Consider the following 19179-nt stretch of genomic DNA (forward strand, 5'->3'; position numbering starts at 1 on the left):
TGGAGGCCCGGACCCCGTGCAGAGCTCTCCTGGAGGCCCGGACCCCGTGCAGAGCTCTCGTGGAGGCCCGGACCCCGTGCAGAGCTCTCCTGGAGGCCCGGACCCCGTGCAGAGCTCTCCTGGAGGCCCGGACCCCGTGCAGAGCTCTCGTGGAGGCCCATCAGGGTGGAGGCCCCGGACCCCAGTGCAGTGGCCTGGGCATGCCCGTGTGGACTTGAACAGTTCTACCTGCTAAGATAGAGCTCGGCGGGGACACTTGGCTCACCAATCTCACACCCAACACCACACATCACAGTCCTGTGGGAACCACAGCCAGGAGCTCGTGTCAAGCCTGGAAGCTGGGAGACTGAGCCCACCAGGAAGCCCTGCCCCCCACCCCCACCCACAGGCATTCTCTTCCAAGTCCTGTATTCGCCATGTCCTTCCAGGGCCTCCAGCAGCGTCTGCGCACACGGGGGCAGAGGGTGAGCGCTCTGTCACTCCCCATCCTGTCAGCCCTCAGGACAGCCGCCATGCCAGGCAGGAAGTTGGGGAGGCCGCCTCACCTTTCTGGTCCTGGGCCAAGGCACTGAGGGCCAGCAGGAGGACCACGAGCAGGACACAGGTTGCCTTGTGCTCCATGGCAGCCTCTCTTCCTCTCCAGTCTCCAGGAGACCTCCAGGCGGGGTGAGAGTCCGTGCGAGCTCTCAGCTTTATACTGCTGGCCCTGTTTGCACAAAGATCGCCAGCCAACATTTGCTTAAGGAGGTCCACGCACAGTAATCTCCACTGATTGCAGGTGGTTCGAGGCAGGGCCACCAGGCGCCCTGTGCTCCGAGGGGACGTGCTTGGTCAAGTAGTCATCTCCACTCAGGGTGTGAGATTCCCCAAGTCTCTCTCTGACGCCCTGGCCTCTTCCAGGCTGACTTTGATCCAGGTTCCAGTGGGATCTGTGGAGCCCCCGCCAGAGGAGACCTGGCCTCCTGGGATAGAGAACGCTCCGGGCAGGAGATGACCCCAGAGACCGGGTTCTGTTATCACTGTCCCTTCTGCCAGCCGGCCTCTCCCCTGGGGGAGGCCTTGTGCCGGAATCTGAGCCACTCGGAGTTAATCGTTCCCGGCCTGGGAATGAAATGGCCAAACCCTATGATGTTTAATGTAAACCTCTCTCCCCCAAACAAGGTAAATCAAACAAAATCCACACTGTTCTTCAAGGGAGAGTCATTAGTACTGTCAGTGTGACAGACGGCGCAGATGACCCCCAGAACACCAGCAGATGAACCCTAGATGAGCCCGCAGCGCAACGCATGGCGTATGTCCACACACAATGACGTTACTGTGCGGAGGAGACACGGATCATCCGTGGTCACTGCAGGGTTGGTCATTCCAGCCAGGCCTGGACGGAACTTCAGTGTCCACCCACTGATGAGTGGACAAAGAAAGCCCAGCATGCAGTGCAAGGGACAACTGAGCCATGGAAATCATGAGGCCCCGGCAGAAGTAGACTCAAGGTCATCCCGTTAAGAGAAATAAGTCAGGCAGAGAAAGACAAGCAGTGTATGTTCTCGATTCCTATGGAAACTAAGCAGTGGATATAGTTGTAGAGCTCTGGGAAGGGTGAGGAGGGAGGAAGAGAGGAGAGACAATGGTTAATGATAATGGGTCCCATTGGACAACAGCAATGACTGCTAATGTGCTACACACCAGTAGGCCACCACAGCTGGCCACACTGACTAATGTGTCACAATAGCTAGTGAAGGATCTCCAAGGTTTCCAGCACAAAACAATGACATGTCCAAGATCATGAGTGTGCCGGCTCCCTGAGCTGCACCACAGCCCCACGCCACACATGCACGTGTCGGAGAGTCCCTGTGCATGGCGAAGATACAAATACATGCCAAACACCCCAGACTCTCCCCGGTCATCGTGTGAGTGTGCCAGCGCCTTCTGCGTTCGGGGAACTCCCTGTTGCCAGCCAGGGACCCCTCCCCTCTCTCACTCCACATGACTTGGCCGGGACTGACGGCCCCCCAGCCACCATGGGGAGAGGAGGCCGAAGGAGGAGCAGCCTCGGGCCTGCCCTGCTCCCTGCCGCCCTGCCCACTGGCCCCAGGAAGGCAGATGGTGCTCCTGGGCCTCCGGCAGGTGCTGTGCGCCCCTCTCTGGGGCCTCGCTTTTCTGTTCATCTCACTTGGTGGTTGTTGTTTTTATTTTTTCAGTCGTAGAATTTGAATTCAGGGTCTTGGGTTTCCTAGGCAGGTCGTCCGAGCCAGGTCTTTGGCACTGGCCCTACTTTTTATTTATTTCTAAATGAACAAGTAAAAATGTATATGTGTGTGTGTGCACGCACATTTGCATGTATATGTATGTACCATGTATGATACATATGTATATATGGTATATAACATGATTCCAAATATGCATGTACACTAAGGGATGGAAAGAGCAAGCTATTTTACCCACATACTCCTTTTTTTGTGTGTGGTGGGACATTTCAAATCCAATCCGATTTTTTTTTATATAGTACGTCACCGTAGACGCGTGGCAGTCTGATGGATGGCGGGTCTCTTGAACTCATTCCCTTTGTCTAACTGAAGCTTTTTGAGCTTTAACCAGCATCTTTTCACTCCACGGCTCTCGTGCCTAGCGCTGTTCCACTCCGCTTCCTCGAATGCAGCACTTTTAGGTTTCATGGGTAAGGTGTGAGATTTCAGTGAAGAGGAAGTCTTCTGGGGTCAGCCAAGTTGTCCTAGAATTTACTATAGACCCCAGGGAGCTAGGACAAGAGGGGTCCCGGGGAAAGGGAAATCATCAGGCTTTCTGGGTGTCATCAAACATTGGCTCTGAGTTGACCCTAGTTCCCAGAACCCCAGAGCCACCGTGGTCCACAAAGCATCGCTTGCTGACATCGGGGCATGGGTAGCTGGGGGAGACCTGGGCTGATATTACCCTCTCCCGCCATGAGACCCCTGTGATCCATCACAGACACCTTTCTGCTTGTAATCATATTACATTACAGTGTTAAAGCAAGGAGAACTGGACAAAAAAGTTCACAAGCAACTTAAGAACAACATAAGAGCCAAAGTCACCAGTGGGTACCACGCACGGAAGAGCACAGAGGAGGGGAGGGCTGTGACTTTTCTGAGATTCTGCTTTCCAATTCACTCGATTCTTTCTGTAATGTACTTAGCTCATTTGTAATCATTGAAAACTCTGTGTTTTAAAATGCAATGTGGTAATCTTGCTCTTTCCAGAAAGAAAGGAGGGCAATCTGTTCACACACACACACACCACACACACACACACACCACACACACACACACACACACCACACACACACACACACCACACACATACACACACCACACACACACACACATACACACACACACACACCACACACACACAACATACACACACACACACACCACACACACACAACATACACACACACACACCACACACACACACACACACACACATACACACACACACACACACACACGGCTGCTGAGTCGGGGGCAGGATCCAGAGGCAGTGACTGTGAGTCTCTGCAGGCCACACCCCACGGGCGCCTGCCGTGATCTGTCTGCACACCTTCCCTGAAGTTAAACACAGAGCTGAGGTTAGGCGTTAGGCTGCCTGCAGTATCTTAGATCCCAGGCAAGGGCAGCCACCGTGCACATCGGTTCCACCTCACCCCACCCAGCAAATCCCGGAAGCCCACTCGGCACTTGCCAGTGAACTCAGCTTGGCCCGGGGAGCGGGTGGCACACATCCGAACCCAGCTGCGGTCACATGGAGACTCCACTCCCGAGCCTCCTGTCCTCCCTTCTCCCAGCCTTACACAGAGCCGGCTTGCACCACGCTTCTGCTCCAGAGAAGAAGACTACGGCAGCACAGAAACACCTTCCAGGCATCAAGACTCCAAAAAAGACCAAGGCCTGACTGTGGCCTCCCAGGGAACAAGAGGACTCTGGACTCAGGCCTACGTGCTACTCCTGTCGTGGCCATGAGCACTGTTTGTTCTAGCCCACGGTTCCCCTGTCCCCCTCATCCCCTGCCATCCTCCCCACACCTTTCCAGTAGAGCCTCAGCGTGGTTCCCCCCCCTTCCCCCCTCCCCTGAGACTGTCTGTCTGTCTCTGCTGAGGATCTTTGTGGCACTTCGTACATACCTGCAATGCGTTTCAGTGTTATTCATCCTTCATCTTTGCCCTCCCCACGTCCCCTCTTCTCTTCCTAAATAGCAGTTCAATTCATTTCTGTGTTTTTTAATATATAAAACTGTGTCTGTTCACATGTATGCACACATTTGTACACGTCCGTGAATGTGTAGGTCTTTAGGTCTAACTTTCACATGTGAATGAAAACATGGGATATTTTGTTTTTGTCTTTGGAGCTTGGCTTTTCTCACTTAATATGTCCTGTAATTACATCTTGAAATAACATGATTCCATTTTTCTTTATGGCTGTGCAATATTCCATGGTCTGTATCTATCATCTATCTCCATAGAGGAATGTGTAGGCCACCATTCAAGGAAGGGCTTAGGTCAGGTCTGTGTAGCCTTTATTAAGTTAGGGTACTTCCCTCTATTCCTGGGTTCTTCAGGCATATATCATTAAAGAATCTTGATTTTTTTTAATTTTTTTAAATTTTTTGTCAGTAGTGGGGCTTGAACTCTGGGCCTGAGTGCTGTCCCTCAGCTCTTCAGCTCAAGGCGAGCGCTCTACCACTTGAGCTACACGCCACTTCTGGTTTTCTGGTGGTTTATTGGAGATAAGAGTTTCATGGACTTTCCTGCCCAGACTGACTTTGCACCACAATCCTCAGAGCTCAGCCTCCTGAGTAGCTAGGATTACAGGCGTGAGCCACCGGCTAGAATCTTGAATTTTTGTCAATGACTTTTACTTCACCATTTGTGATGATCATGTAATTTTTATCCTTGGTCCTATTTATGTGATGTATGACATTATTTGACTTATGTATACTTAACTGTCCTGCATCCCTGAGATAAAACCAATTTGATTGTTGTTTATGGTCATTCTTTTCATTACTATAGAGTAGTTCTCTTCCTTGCCTCTTGACTAAGTTTTAGCTTGTAGTATATTTTATCAGATATCAATATGGCTACTCCTGCTTGTTTTCAAAATCCATTTGCTTGGAAGAACTTTTTCCATCCTTTCTCTCTAAGTCTGTGTTTGGCTTTGTCAGTGAAATGTGTATGCTGGAGGCATCAAATGACTGGGTCCACTCTTGAGAGGTAATGCCATTCTGTCTTCCACTGGGGGAGTTGAGCCTGCTGACTCTCAAGAACTAAGCTGTATTTCTGGTAAGCGTTTTGTGATGCTTGCTTCTTTTCTCTTCTGATTTACTAATCTACTTTTCCAGTAGGGTTTATTCTTGCCTGTACTTTTCTGTTTTGATTGTTTTTCGTCCATATGTAGGTTGTTCTTAAATATCTTTTGCAGTGTTGATTTGGTAGTCACAGATTCCTTTAGCTCTTGTTTATCCTGGAATATTTTTATTTCTCCATAAATTGAGGAGGTTCGCTTCACTGGGTGCGGTAGTCTGCTTAGCATGTGCTGTCGTTCACACTTGAAATACGTTCTGTCATCATCCCTGTTGTTGTTTGTGTTTGTGTTGAGAGAAATCTGCGGAGTCTTTGCCACTGTAAGTTACTGGTATCCTTCCTTTATTCTGCATGTTCATAGAGTGTTTGCTATAAACATGTGTCCCAGGTTGTTTCTCATCTTGTCTGCTTGGCTTTCTGTAAGCCTCCATCCCATGCATGATCCTCTCTTCTGCAAGGCCGAAGTTTTCTGCATTATTTTGTTGAGTGTGTGCCTTTAATTTATATTTCTTCTTCCTCATTCATCCTCTTCATTCATAAGTTTGGGTACTTTTTTGTTTTGTTTTGCTTTGTTTTGTTTTTGGTCAGAGGGCTTGAACTCTGGGCCTAGGCACAGTCCCTGAGCTCTTTAGCTCAAAGTGAGCACTCTACCACTTAAGCCACAGTGCCACTTCTGATTTTCTGGTAGATCATTGGAGATAAGAGTCTTATGGACTTTCCTGACCAGGCTGGCTTTGAGCCTTGATCCTCAGATCTCAGCTTTCTGAGTAGCTAGGATTACAGGTGTGAGCTACCGGTACCCGGCTTATTTTGATTGTTTTTGTTTCTCCCCTTACTGAGGCTTGAATTTAAGGTTTCATACTCTAGCTCCGGTTTTTCACTTGTGGCTGTTGCTCACTGCTTGAGCCACCCACCCCACCTCATTTGCAGTTTTCTGATGGTTAATTGGAAGTAAAAATCTCTCCCATTCATCCGTCTGGACTGGTTTCACCTAGATCCTCAGATGTCAGCCTTCTGAGGAACTGGCGTGATAGGCATAAGCCACTAGTACCTGGAAACCCTATTATTTTGATGGAGTCGGAAAGATTTAGAAGTCCTTTCATATCTCCTAAGCGTTTCTTGTATATCTTCAACTGTTTAAGGGAGACTTTTAAAGAAAGAGAAAGAAGGGCCTGCACAGGAAGTTACCTGTGGATAGGGTCTTCATCAACAGAGCTTCTTATTTTCTCCTCTCTCATGAACAAGGCAATAGATATCTACCTCCTGGGTCTGAAATTTCCTGTATTTCTTTTCAGACAGACAAACTACTTTTCCACCAGTTAAACTTTGGCAATATCCAAGCCGTGTGTGATCTGGCCAAGGAAGAGTCAGGTGTGGCGAGACACCCTCGGAATTACAGCTACTTGGAGGACAGAGGCAGCGAGACACCCTGGGAATTACAGCTACTTGGAGGACAGAGGCAGCCAGCAAAACAAAACAACAACAACCAAGCCCTGGGAGTGTGGCTCCAATGGCAGAGTGTTTGGCTGGCTTTGGCCTGGGTTTAATGGCACTAGTGGCGGGGAAGAGGGGAAACGCATCTGTAAATTTGTAAAAGGATCATTTAACAGTTAATATCTTAATCTTTTTCTTTGGTCCGTGTGGGGCTTAAACTCAGGACCTAAGCTCTGTCCCTGAGCTTTTGTGCTCAAGGCTAGTGCTCTACCACTTTGAGCCACACTGCCACTTCTGGTTTTCTGGTGGTTAATTGGAGATAAGAGTCTCATGGACTTTCCTGCTGCCTACACTGGCTTTGGACCTTGATCCTCAGAACTTAGCCTCTTGAGTAGCTAGGATTACAGGCAAGAGCCACCAGTGCCTGGCTTACCACCTTAATCCTTTAGGCCAGGTTCTTTAGCAGGGACATAATCCTTGTAAAACAATTAGAGGGGAAGCCAACTTGTGAAAGAGCAATGTGAGGCATGAGAATAACTTCCCAGGGCAGCTGCACTGCGGTCACTGTTTCCACAGGATTCCCGAGACGAGAAAAGCGATGCAGGCAGCTGGTGTACGTGCTCTGATCAATGGCAGCTGTGCATATCATCCACAACCGGGGGAGGAAACGTTGCTTCAGGAGCGCCAATGCTAACTAGAGAGGGAGAGAGCCGTGGCTAGCCCAGCCGCGTGCTTCCACCCCTCCTAAGCGACACATTGGCTAGAAAATCTCCTTTCACAAGTTGACGCTGTCTTTCATGAACTACCATGACTTTCAAAGAGATCTGCACACATATATTTGAAAGTTAAAATGAGGGGCTGGGAAGGTGGCTCAGTGGTAGAGTGTTTGCCCCTCATGCATGCGGCCCTGAGTTTGATTCCTCAGCACCACAGAAAAAGCCGGAAGTGGCGCTGTGGCTCAAGTGGTAGAGCACTAGCCTTGAGCTGAAGAGCTGAGGGACAGCGCCCAGACCCAGAGTTCAGGCCCCACAACCAACAGAAAAAAAAAAAAAAGTTAAAACGATGCTAACATTTTTCTATTATAATAGTTCCCCTTATCTAAGGTCTCTCTTTCTAAAGTTTTCATCACACAAAGTCAACTGTGGTACGAAGATGTCGCATGGCAAGTTCTAGAAATAATTTGTAAGCTGCTGTTAGTGACGCATCATCTGAAGAGAGTGATGAAATCTCCAGCCAGCCAGCTCCATGCCCCGGATGTGAGTCATGGCTTGTCCGTGCACACACCTGCCCAGGTGGCTGCCCATTAGTCACCCAGAGGTGACCGTGGCTATCAGATTGGCAGCTGGTCCAGCAGTGCTTGTGTTCAATGACCCTCATGCTCCTTAACAGTGGCCATCAAGAGGAGCCGTGCTGGCCGTGTAGGTCTTCCAGAGAGAAGCCAGGCAGGTGCAAGTACACGAAGCCACGTGTTTTCAGAGAGGCCACATTCGCATCGTTTATTACAGTACCGTATCTAATTGTCCTATTTCATTATTAATTACTAATGCTACTCTTCCTGTGCCTAGTTCATAAATTAAACTGTGCCAGCAGTATGCACAAATAAGGAAGTACCTAGTTCGTACACAATCAGTACGACCCACAGCTCCAGACATCCGCTGAAGGGCTTGCAGAGATTTCCCGGAGGACTAAGGTTCTTTTAGATACAGAAATCTGTGGAGTGGCTCTGACGGGGACAGGAGTGACTCTAACTCAGTGGCTACATGGCAGATTTTCTCTGGTCATCCCGAGTCACACACGCCCAGGCCCCCGGAGCTGCTCCCAACCCAGGGCCGCCTGTACCCACCCCTTCTATCTGTTCTAAACCCAAGGGCAGGCGGCTGACTCACACACCGATGACTTGGTCAGGAACAGGCTCCAACCAACAATGACCATTTACTGAGTGATATGGGGCCTGGAGGTGGGGCCGGCTGGGAGTGGACCCCAATCTTGTAGGCAGTGGGAGATTAACTGGGAACGTGGAGAGGTGGGCAGGGCAGCCTTTCCCTCGGGGTGACCTGGGACTGTCCTCTCTACTTGCGTTCAAGTATGGGGGGAGTGTGGGGAGCGGAGACACCCTGTCTTTCCCCAGGACTCCATCTCTTCTGACTCTACTTCTGGGTCCTGTGATACAGTGTGAAGTCTCTCAAACCCAATGAGAATCCTGTTCCAGCACGACCCCCAGCTTGTGGTTCAGATTTCCAGTTCACATCACCCAAGCCAAAGCAAGAATGAGCTAGGAGATGGTAAGTTATATGGAATCCAGGGCTGGTGATTCACCAAGCACCGACGCCACCAGGCACTGATTGCGATATGCCCTGAAACCATTCGTAGACCAAGATCCCCCTGTGGAAAGAGCTGTCCGAAGTAGCAAGTGTGCGTTTTGTCTGGAGCCTAGAGAGAACACTTGCAGACGGCCCCCCATGGCTGCCTTCCTGGGGTCCTGGGCGGGTGAATGTCCACTGTGGCTGCCTGCCTGCGGTCCTGGGCCGCTGTATCTCACCAAGTGGCAGTTCAGAGTTCTGTGTGTGAGGGAGCCTGTCCCCTGAAGAGAAAAGCCAGTGAGAGGAGAGCGAGGAGTGGGGGAGGGTCTGCGTTTGTGAGAGCGCCCGTCCCAGAGGAGTTTCACCGAAGCCTGGGAGCTCTGCGGGTGGGAGGCGGCAGCTCTGGTTCGCAGTGGGTGTGGCGGGCACTGGGGGCATGTGCCCGGCTCGTGGGCCCACGCAGGAAGAACCCGGGGACAGTGGCTCAGGTGGTGGCTTGTCCTCTACTCTTCAAGTCTTCAGGTCTCTCTAAAAGGGAAGACAAAGCGTCCGCATTGGAGTTCTGCCAGCCATCTCCTAGGACGCGGTGACAAGGGCGCACCCACAATGCCCCCTTCCCCAGACCCCCCCCTGCCCTCCGTATCCACCCAATCACTGACCTCGGAGGGGAGGCTGTGCACCCCTGATGGACGCAGGAAGGTGTGACAAAGCTCCCACCCTGTTTTCGCTACTGCTGTAAGAGGATCCCTAACTTCCACAAGAACATTCTGGGCCTCAACCTCCCGAGGCCCAGCAGCAGCCCACGTCCCTCCCACGGCACCCTTGGTGACCGTACCATGCGGACGTTACCTGCTCAGACGTCTAGCCTGCTGTTTTCTAAGGGGCTGGCCAGTGTTGGCTGAGCTCTATGCTGAAGGGCTCTCCGTGGTGCTCGGTGCCTAGGCCCGGGTGAGTCGTGCCCTTTCAGCCAATTTCCCCCGGGCCTGTTACTAGCACCCAGCCCCTCCCCGCTGCCCCGAGCCAGCCTTGTAAGCCTCACCCAGGAGCGAACTACACTGCTGGCCGCCACCTCTGTGCCTCAGAGTTTCTGGGAACAAGAGGGTCCGCGGGCCTCGCTCTGAGCGCCCGGAACCACGCTGAGCATCCTTTCTCGTTGAAGGCAAAAATCAGCAGAGAAGAAACCAGAATTCACACCGGTGGCACGCTGGTAGCGAGGCCCTTTGTTAGGTAACGGCTTCCACTTACAGAAGCTTCTTAAAAGGTCTTTGAACCCCAGGGACAGAAGGTGGGGGTGGGGGCTGGGAGCCACAGGGAGGGACCACTGGACGCAAGACTGCCACAGGGTGACAAGAAGACAGGGTGACAAGAAGGTCTTGGGGTTCACACAAGTGACAGGTGCCGGCTGAGCTGCACGGACATCGTACCCAGGGCCCAACGATGGCTTGCTTCAAAATGTGCAGCATACATTTGAGCTCAATTAGGAGAAAAGGTCTTTGAAAGCGGTCCAACTAGAAGCATGAGTCCTATTCTGATCAAGTCATCAAATATTTGCCCAGCGCCCTGGCGGGCTCTGACCTGGGCGGCCTGGCTCTTGCTCAGGAGGGCCGTGCTCACTGCGCCAGCCTGCCAGGGCGGGGGAGCCCGAGTCTGCAGAAGTTCCCTTCCCTTGGGCATCCGGACAGTCTCTGGGCCTTGTAGGCTCAAGGCCCCTCCTGCCCATCTTGGAAGCCCCCACCCCCACCATGTGGGGTCCTCAGGAGGTCTTCCGGCCTTTTCTCCAGGGAGGCTCCCAATAAAGCAGCCCTGCCTGGGCCCATCCTGGCTCCCCGTAAGGTGCCAATACCCAGGATGCTTGGAGCCCTCCCACCAGACCCCACCCCTCCCTCCATCCCTCCACCCACGTTCCTCCCGCCCCTCAGGGGCGCCTCCCTTTGCGGCTGGTGGAGCAGGTGTGCACTTCTAGTCCCAGCCCAGGCCGTGCTGTGTGTACCAGGACCCTTCCCACACGACGCCCTGCGCCGGACCAGCTGAGCTAGAGGCCCATGCCCGACAGTTAGCTCGCTAACCAGCACTCCTCCTCGCCCCTGCTCCTCTCTGGGGCGCCATGGTCTCACCAAGCGCGGGGACCCCGTGAGCCGAGGGGCTCCCCACCCACCTCCATCTGCTCGTGGATCCAGTCCAGGAAGGAGGTGATACGAGTGTAGACCCCGGGCTTGTTCACCTCCGCGCAGCCCATGCCGAAGCTCGTGGCGCCCACCAGCTTCCACAGCCTCCGCTCCTGACACACCAGGGGGCCCCCGCTGTCTCCCTGGAGGGCGACAAGAAGGCAGAAGGCAGGGACGCGGGGTCACCACCACAGGAGTCGCAGGCCGGCATGCCCGAGAGTCAGCTCCCCACGGGTGCCCTCGGGACAGCCTCCAGCTGTGTGTCTCCAGAGTCCGCTCGCTGAGCCTCTGAAGGTCGCCAGTGCAGCCAAGGAGGCCTGCCCAGGCCAGACCTCCAGGTCCACCAGGCCCCGCTCACGGCCCCTGCCCTGACTGTCCCCGCACACACTCACAATCAGGCTGGAGGGAGCAGAGACCCCCACCCACCGCCAAGACCTGGCAGACCGGAGGGCTGGCAATCACAGGCTCGGCCGCCAGGAAAGGGATCGCTAAAGCAAATGTCTCCTTTGCACTGTGTCAATTTGCCACAGGAAAACAGCGTCCGTGGCCTGTGCTGTGGCTGGGTCACCGCACGGAGGTCTCCCCAGCCTCCGCGACTCCCGCGACCCTCACCTGGCAGCTGTCCACGCCGCCCTTCAGGTACCCGGCGCAGAGCATGGACGGGGAGATGAGGCCCCCGTACACCTCCCTGTGGTTGCAGAGCTTGTTGGACAGCAAAGGGACAGCCGCGTGGTTCAGGACCGGGGAGGCGTCACCTGTGGCGAAGCAAGGGGAGAAACTGAGGCAGAACGCCGCTCCGAATGCCGAGGGTGCTCGCCAGGAGACGGGGCCACGCCACCCCAGCCGGCACGATTTCAGAAAAGGCCCGCCCTGCGGGTGGCACCGCGGGCCGGCTGGCTGTGGGGCGTGCCGGGCCGAGCGTTCGTGTAAGTGGGCTTCTTGCTCCCATGTGGAGGAGGAGGAGGGCAGCTGCGGCCCCACGCTCCTCTCCAGGGCCGGGGCTGGGCCAGGAGCCTGCACTGGCCGAGTCATGTGACAGAAGGGAAACTGAGACTCATGAAGGCCTCACACCGCATCTGGCCCTGGGGTCCCTCCAAAGACCCCCTCAGCCCCTGGGACTTGTGACGGTAGGAGGGCTGGATTTGGGAGCGAACGCTGGGGAATCCTTCAAAGACTCCAACACAGAGATGCGGTCACAGAAGCAGAGGCCGGGGTCAGCGTCAGAGGCCCGAGGACACTGCGCGGCGGGCTCTGAGGACGAGGATGGGAGGAACGAGGAAGAGGAGGCCGAGGAACGGAGTCTCCCCCACAGCCTCGGGGAAGCACCTGCCTGACAGCCCCGACTTCAGCCCCCAAGACTGAGGCTGGCGTCCCTAATCCCCAGGGAACATTCGCGTCGTTTCTAAGCCGCCGAGCTGAGGGTCTTTTGTTGTCCTGCTCACGCCGACACCGAGGGATGGACCCCCACTTGTCTTACCAGGTAGAGGCTGAGGTAGAGACGCGCCACCCTCCATCTGTGCGGCTTAAAACCCTCCCAAGGTGAGTGTCGCCGGTCCCCTCCACAGAGGGGCCCCAGACCCTCCCTCCCACCTGGGCCCTTCCATGGAACCTGCCTGGTCCTGAGGCTGGCCTGGCGGAAGTGCTTGTCCCTGCCCACCCATGGATGTGGGTCCGCAGTACAGCGATTGGCCCCAGCCCTTGAATTCTTGAACAGCTCTGGCATGAGCGAGATGCGTGAACACGGAAGCACCCTGGCATGTGGCTGTCAGGGGAACCATTCGTGGTGCCCACCGCCCTCAGCCTGTGTGTTGCCTCAACACCAGCACCACAGTAGCACGGGGTTCTCTGAGAAACGGGATCTCCTAGAGACAGGCAGCTCAGAGCCTGGTGAAAGCACAGCCGCTCCTGGCACGGCTGGACCGTCCACGGGCAGGAGGAGGCAGCACGCCACACGGACAGACCAACAGAGGGACAAGGCATCGTGGGCCTTCTGTGGGTCGGAGCAGATTGCTAGCCAGAAAGTGCGGTCTTCCAAAGAGCAGACATGTGCACACACACACACCTGCACACACACACACACCTGCACACACACACACCTGCACACACACATGCACACGTGCACACACACGTGCACAGGAACTGAGGAAAGGAACACAGGCTTCGTGTGCACAAAGTGCTCACATTTCAAGAATAAGACCCACTGACGGCCCTTCCTATGTGATCCGTGTAAGGTTGAATTACACACCTCCAAAGACCCTCAGGCACAAACTCTTCACTGGGTACTGCACAAAACTTGGGGGGCCATGGCACGGATCAGATGGAAGAGAGGAGGAGGGGCGAGGGGAGGAGGGTGGGGAGGAGGAGCGAGGGAGGGGGAGGAGGGGCAAGGCGAGGAGGGTGGGGAGGAGGAGCGAGGGAGGGGGAGGAGGAGGGAGGGAGGGGGAGGATCAAGGGGAGGAGGAGCCAAAGAGAGGGAGCCCTCTCCCTCATGCTCCATTCTCCTCCTGAGAAGTTCTACAGTTTCACATGCCCGGGACAAACAGAACCTGGCAAGGCCCCAGGCGTGCAGGGCGGGGTGGGGGGTCATCACAGCGGGACACGGGGGGTTCCTCCCTGTCCCCAGGCTGTGGCAGAGTGTGACTGGAGAGCACTGACCTCCGTCCTCCGTGGCCCCCCATCCTGAGGTCCAGCACACCTTTCCGTCCGGGAAGTGCTCTTCAGAGTTGGGCAGACACACGGGTTGGATCATGTCTGCAGAAGGGGGAGTTGTCACCTCAACCAGTGGCCCAGAGCGCCCCTGCCGTCAGGCACGGGCTTCTGGGGAGCACTGACCCCCGTGCCAGACAGACATCCGGCCTTGGTCATGGAGACCTAGCCCACCCCATCACCCCCAGCTTCCCTAACTCTGAAAGGCAGCCCTGGACAGCGGCCGGGCTCCTGAGACCCACAGCAAGCCCTTGTGTCCACACCAGGCAGGAAACAGCCCAGGCACATGGTCCACACGGTCGGCGCCCAACGGCACAGGGCGGTGGGTAAACCGAGGGGTCTGGTTGCGTTTTCCAATGGAATTTCACTTGCTGACAAGGGCCGTGGGGCAGGCCGGCCGGCTGGCTCCTGGTCTAGGCCTCGGGCACACCGTGCTTCACAGAGCACTGCCTTCACGTCCCGCTGCTCCCGACACGCTGCAGCCGGCTGGCCTGGGCGTGGGCATCCAGTGCCTGCCTGGCTGGGCTTTCGCAAAGCATTGTGGGTGCCCTGCCCTGGCTAAGGGAATATTGGAAAGTACGGAAGCATGAGAAGACTCTCTGTAACTCTTGCTGGTGTGCGAGTACTGGAGCCTTATTTTATATAACCAGGTATTAGGCCTCGCAGCCAGCAAATAGCAGACAACGGCTTGTCTCGCTCTTCCAACGTGGCCCCTGTGACCAGATCTGCAAGTCACACTTGCTCATCCGTGTGGAATTGTGCTCTAAAGGTCCTGTCCCCTGGTGGTGACCCCGCCTCCCTCCATGCCCCTGTATCCCTTGGGAAGAGGTGAGGGGGGCTTTTGTTTATCTAGAAAGAGTTTTTTTGGGGGGCTTCATTGCAGTTACAAACAGAGACTCTTATCATGTGTGACCTTGCTGGGGTTCTGTAATGTCCAGAGGACTGGACTTCTACACCTTCTGGAGCTGCAGAGCTCAGCCTCTGGTGGGTGGAGGGAGAGATGTTAAGAGCCTGCTGGGAGCTTAGGGTGCCCAGTACCTCCCGGCAGTAAGGAAGCGCTGCTCCTCAGCCAGGCTGGGCTCTGCTGCTCCCCGCCAGTGCCAGGACCGGGAAGCGCTCCCGCTTCTCTCCCACCACCCAGAGGTGCCCGGTGCCTGGTACACTTTCTGCCTGCAGGTGGCACTAACCAACCAAGAAAATCAGAGTCGAAGCAGGAATGTTCTGACGCTCCATCAGCACAGAAACCACAGCTGCGCTCTACAACCCCAATCTAGAGGAGGTCACGGGCTGCTAGAACTGAGCATGTGTGTCGCACAGAGTCGTCCTAATAATTCCAGGCCCAAATTGTCCAGGATACACTGGGAACTCACTCAGCACACTGAGAACAGGAAATCACAGCGGTAACAAAGGTGACCACAGATGCCAGCACCCCAGCAATCAGACACTGGGGTTTTTTGAACAAAGATTGTAAAGCAGCCATCATAGCAAATGCATCAACAAGCAATCAAGAACTTCCTTAAGACACGTGAAATGTGGGGCTGGGAAGGTGGCTCATTGGTAGAGCGCTTGCCTCGCATGCATGAGGCCCTGGGTTTGATACCTCAGCACCACATAAGCAGAAAAAGCCGGAAGTGGTGCGGTGGCTAAAGTGGTAGAGCACTAGCCTTGAGCTGAAGAGCTGAGGGACAGCGCCCAGGCCCAGAGTTCAGGCCTCAAGGCTGACAAAAACAAACCAACCATGAAATGTAACAGTCCGGCATAGAACCCCAGACATACCATTGAAGGTGAGTGGTCCAGCCAGCTTCATGAGAGCAATGTCATTGCCCAACCTCTTTGGCTTGTATTTGCTGTGGTAGATGATTTTCTCCACCAAATGGGAAGGTGCTGGACTGTCCAGCAGAGAAACTAGACCCGCTTGGACGGTCCACGACTTGGGGAGGTAGAGGCTGAAATGAGCAGAGCAAGAGGTCAGGCCCATCAGAGAGCCAGCCACTTAACCACCACGGTTGTTGTCCCAAGAGCCCAGGGCGGATGGGAATCGGTCATCAGGCACAAGGCTGCCCAGCCTCTGTCCACCCCCACGCCCTGCACCACCAGGGCCTTGCTGTGTGTGAGATCCACCTCTCCAATGCAGCAATCTGAACCATTCTCCTCTAAGCACAACCAGAATGGAAGGGAGGGAAAGCAATAGCAGTATCGGGCTGGTGGTGGGGTTATTGGGTTTGGAAATCTTCTCTATGGCTTTCTTGTCCTCTCAACTCCTGAGTCCATTTTGGGTGGACTCGATGTCCTCCACATACCCTCCCCCTCCCCACATCCCCATGTTGCGACAACTCACCCTGGCTTAGCTACAGTGTGAGCAGCTACAGTGAGCAGCAGGAAGGAAAGCGCTAGGGCCTCTGTATTTGGTGGGTTTCCTCCTGCACATGAACTTCCTCCTCTTGCTATCTTTTCTGTGTGAGCCACAGGTCCAAACACTTACAGTGAACTGGAATCGTAATCACTCCCGGCCATGCAAATAGGGCCCCTCTGCATGGACAGGCTTTGTGGAGATTGCCTTCTAGACCTGCTGCTGGCTTTGTGGAGATCAGTCTGTCTGTCTTCTGGACCTCCTGATGGCATGGTGGAGATTGGTCTGTCTGTCTTCTGGACCTCTTGCTGGCTTTTTGGAGATCAGTCTGTCTGTCTTCTGGACCTGCTGCTGGCTTTGTGGTGATTGGTCTGTCTGTCTGTCTTCTGAACCTGCTGCTGGCTTTGTAGAGATCGGTCTGTCTGTCTACTAGACCTGCTGCTGGCTTTGTGGAGATCAGTCTGTCTGTCTGTCTTCTGGACCTGCTGCTGGCTTTGTGGAGATCGTTCTGCCTGCCTGTCTTCTGGACCTGCTTCTTCCCACCCAAAATCAGCTCCATCCCTGCCTGACCCCGTCCTAGTGAGGAGCTGGGGAAGGCGGGGCCCCGCCGGCCAGGGGCACTTACTCATAGACACAGTGCGCTGCGGTGACGATCCACAAGGGGGTGACCACGGAGCCCCCACACAGGTGGTACCCCTGGAACTGAAGACTGGCCTGCCAGGGCCACTGCGCGAGTGCAGACATGTTTCCCCCAACAATGCGCGGGCTGTAGCCTGTTCTCTGACCACAGACTGGGGAGGGAGAGCAAGGACTTGCAGGTAGACACCACATCCAAAGACGCCCCAGTGTCCAGACCCCCATGACCATTCCCAGGATGCCACTGGCTCCCCCAGCATACCAGGACCCCTCTGCACAGCTACAGGTATTTGTGGGTGCTCCTCTAGACCCCTGTGCAATGAGAACTGTCCTCTGCCAGGAGCCTTTGGGTTTGGAGAACCAAGCCGCCCACGTATGCTCTGGGACGGGCTGGCCCCCAGAGGGGACCCCACAGTCCTTGGGAGGTGGAGGCTGGAGACCGGACTCAGCCAGTGCTGTCTTCCGGCTGGTTCTCTGCCTGTCCAGAGGCTTACCTGTGCACTTTACGGTGACCACGTGACCCGAGGCACACCCCTCCCTGAAAGGAAGAAACTGTTGTCACAGAAATAGCTGAGCCCTGTGACATGAATATTTCTCTCTCTTTTTTTACTTAATGAATGACAAAAATAAACAACTCCCTCTCATTCAAACAAAAACTTCTAGCCACTTAAGTGAGGCCACACAACCTCCCAGGATGCACTGGGCCAGCTGTGGGGGCTCAGCGGAGGCCGCCATTCCCCCGGCTCCTCGCACCCATGGCCTGGGGACAGCGTGGCTGGCTACGCAGGGCCCGGGCGGCCGCAATCACACAGCTGGGTTGGGACTCCTTGCTAGGAGCAGCTTTGCCTGGCACCTGCCCCCCCACCGTGCTTCTCTCACAGTGGAAGAAAAGGGTTCCCCAAATCCTGCTAAGCAGTTCTGGCAGCAGAGCCCCCGTGTCCTCACACCAGTGAAATCAGGGTCTCCAGGCTGGAGGTAGGACCCGCGGGCAGCACCGGGTCCCGGGGGCCGGTGCACGCCACGGCGGATGGGCTGAGACGCCTCTGATTCCCGGGGAAGAATCCAGGCCTCGGGGTTTGGACCCGGCATGAGGAATACAACAGGGATTCCGAACACCTGCCGACCTCCCCCTGGCTGTCTAACAAGGACCAAGGCAGGTGCACCCTGCCCTTCCCTCCAATCCAACCCCAGCACCCGGCTCCACCGCTGCTCCCTGAGCTGAGCCGGGGAGCTCCACAAAGCCAGACAGCAGCGGATCTGACCACTCACCTCAGGTACACCGAGTGGTGCAAGGTGGTCACCTTGTCATCCGGCAAGAGGTGATTGATGGACACGAAGTCCACCTGGAACTGCTCCTCCAGCATGTCCACCCTCAGGCTGTCTGAGCTCACGTAGCTGCAAGCACATGGAAGTACAGACCCAGGGACCCCTGATTTAGGGACACCTGTCAGCCCGAGCCCAGGTCAGCGCAGGACAGGATGGTCACAGTGGGGGACCTCACAGGGCATACCCCACTGCCCCAAGCCATCCAAGGCTCCTTCTGCCAGTATGGTGACCGGCACACGCTGTAGCAAGGCGTTCCAGCCAGGTGTCTGCAATGACGGCACTGCCCAAGCCCCAGGACTGCCCGAGGAAGGACACTCCTCACATCATTAAGTGGGTCCTGCCCTGGTGCCTTCAACGGAAGTGGCTTTGATGGCTGTATGCAAGCCCCAAGGAGAGGGAGCCGCAGCCCAGCTAGCCATGCTGCTGTCAGCTGGGCACCACAGTGGAGACACCTCTGCCCAGAGCTGGCTGGGGGTTCCCTGGAGAGATGAGCACAGAGACAATGTGGGCTCAGGACCGAGGGATCGTCTCGGGTGTTGGGCCAGGGGTGTGGGGACAGCACCGGTAAAGGCGGGAAGGCTTGGGGACACGAAGGTGCCGCTCAGTGGAGGAAGCGTCCTGGTCACTGCCGGCGCTCATCCCAGGAAAATTAATAAAACACCAAACTTCCGGTGTCTGAGAATTGCTGGGAGAGGTGGGATAAAGGAAACCCAGTGCCCAGGCCACAGCTTGCTCAGCCAGCAGCTCATCAGCCCTCGGCTGCCGGGAGTGCCACAGGCAGACGAGCAGCTGATGAAGCTTAAAGTCCACTTCAGCTTGTGTTTGAAGAAAATTCCAGTGGCTCACGCCTGTCATCCTAGCTACTCAGGAGGCTGAGATCTGAGGATCACGGTTCAAAGCCAGCCCAGGCAGGAAAGTCCATGAGACTCT

The 19179-nt window shown here is 55.2% G+C and overlaps 2 protein-coding genes across 2 annotated transcripts in view; both read right to left on the reverse strand.

The window, feature by feature from the left end:
* Positions 1-621, reverse strand: part of Tff1 (trefoil factor 1) — a 5845-nt gene extending 5224 nt beyond the window's left edge. The window contains exon 1 of the mRNA XM_013027349.1: positions 546-621. Within this exon, the coding sequence (XP_012882803.1) occupies positions 546-621 (76 nt within the window). The remainder of the gene's footprint in view (positions 1-545) is intronic.
* Positions 622-8257: 7636 nt separating this feature from the next.
* Positions 8258-19179, reverse strand: part of Tmprss3 (transmembrane protease, serine 3) — a 16674-nt gene continuing 5752 nt past the window's right edge. Inside the window, exons 5-12 of the mRNA XM_013027371.1 lie at positions 18193-18318; positions 17418-17461; positions 16913-17078; positions 15714-15883; positions 13887-13982; positions 11844-11986; positions 11222-11374; positions 8258-9594 (exon numbers count right to left, since the gene is read on the reverse strand). Of these exons, the coding sequence (XP_012882825.1) occupies positions 9577-9594; positions 11222-11374; positions 11844-11986; positions 13887-13982; positions 15714-15883; positions 16913-17078; positions 17418-17461; positions 18193-18318 (916 nt within the window). The 3' untranslated portion in view covers positions 8258-9576. The remainder of the gene's footprint in view (positions 9595-11221; positions 11375-11843; positions 11987-13886; positions 13983-15713; positions 15884-16912; positions 17079-17417; positions 17462-18192; positions 18319-19179) is intronic.

The sequence above is a fragment of the Dipodomys ordii genome, unplaced genomic scaffold (genome assembly GCF_000151885.1).
Source record: "Dipodomys ordii isolate 6190 unplaced genomic scaffold, Dord_2.0 Scaffold103, whole genome shotgun sequence".
NCBI lineage: Eukaryota > Metazoa > Chordata > Mammalia > Rodentia > Heteromyidae > Dipodomys > Dipodomys ordii.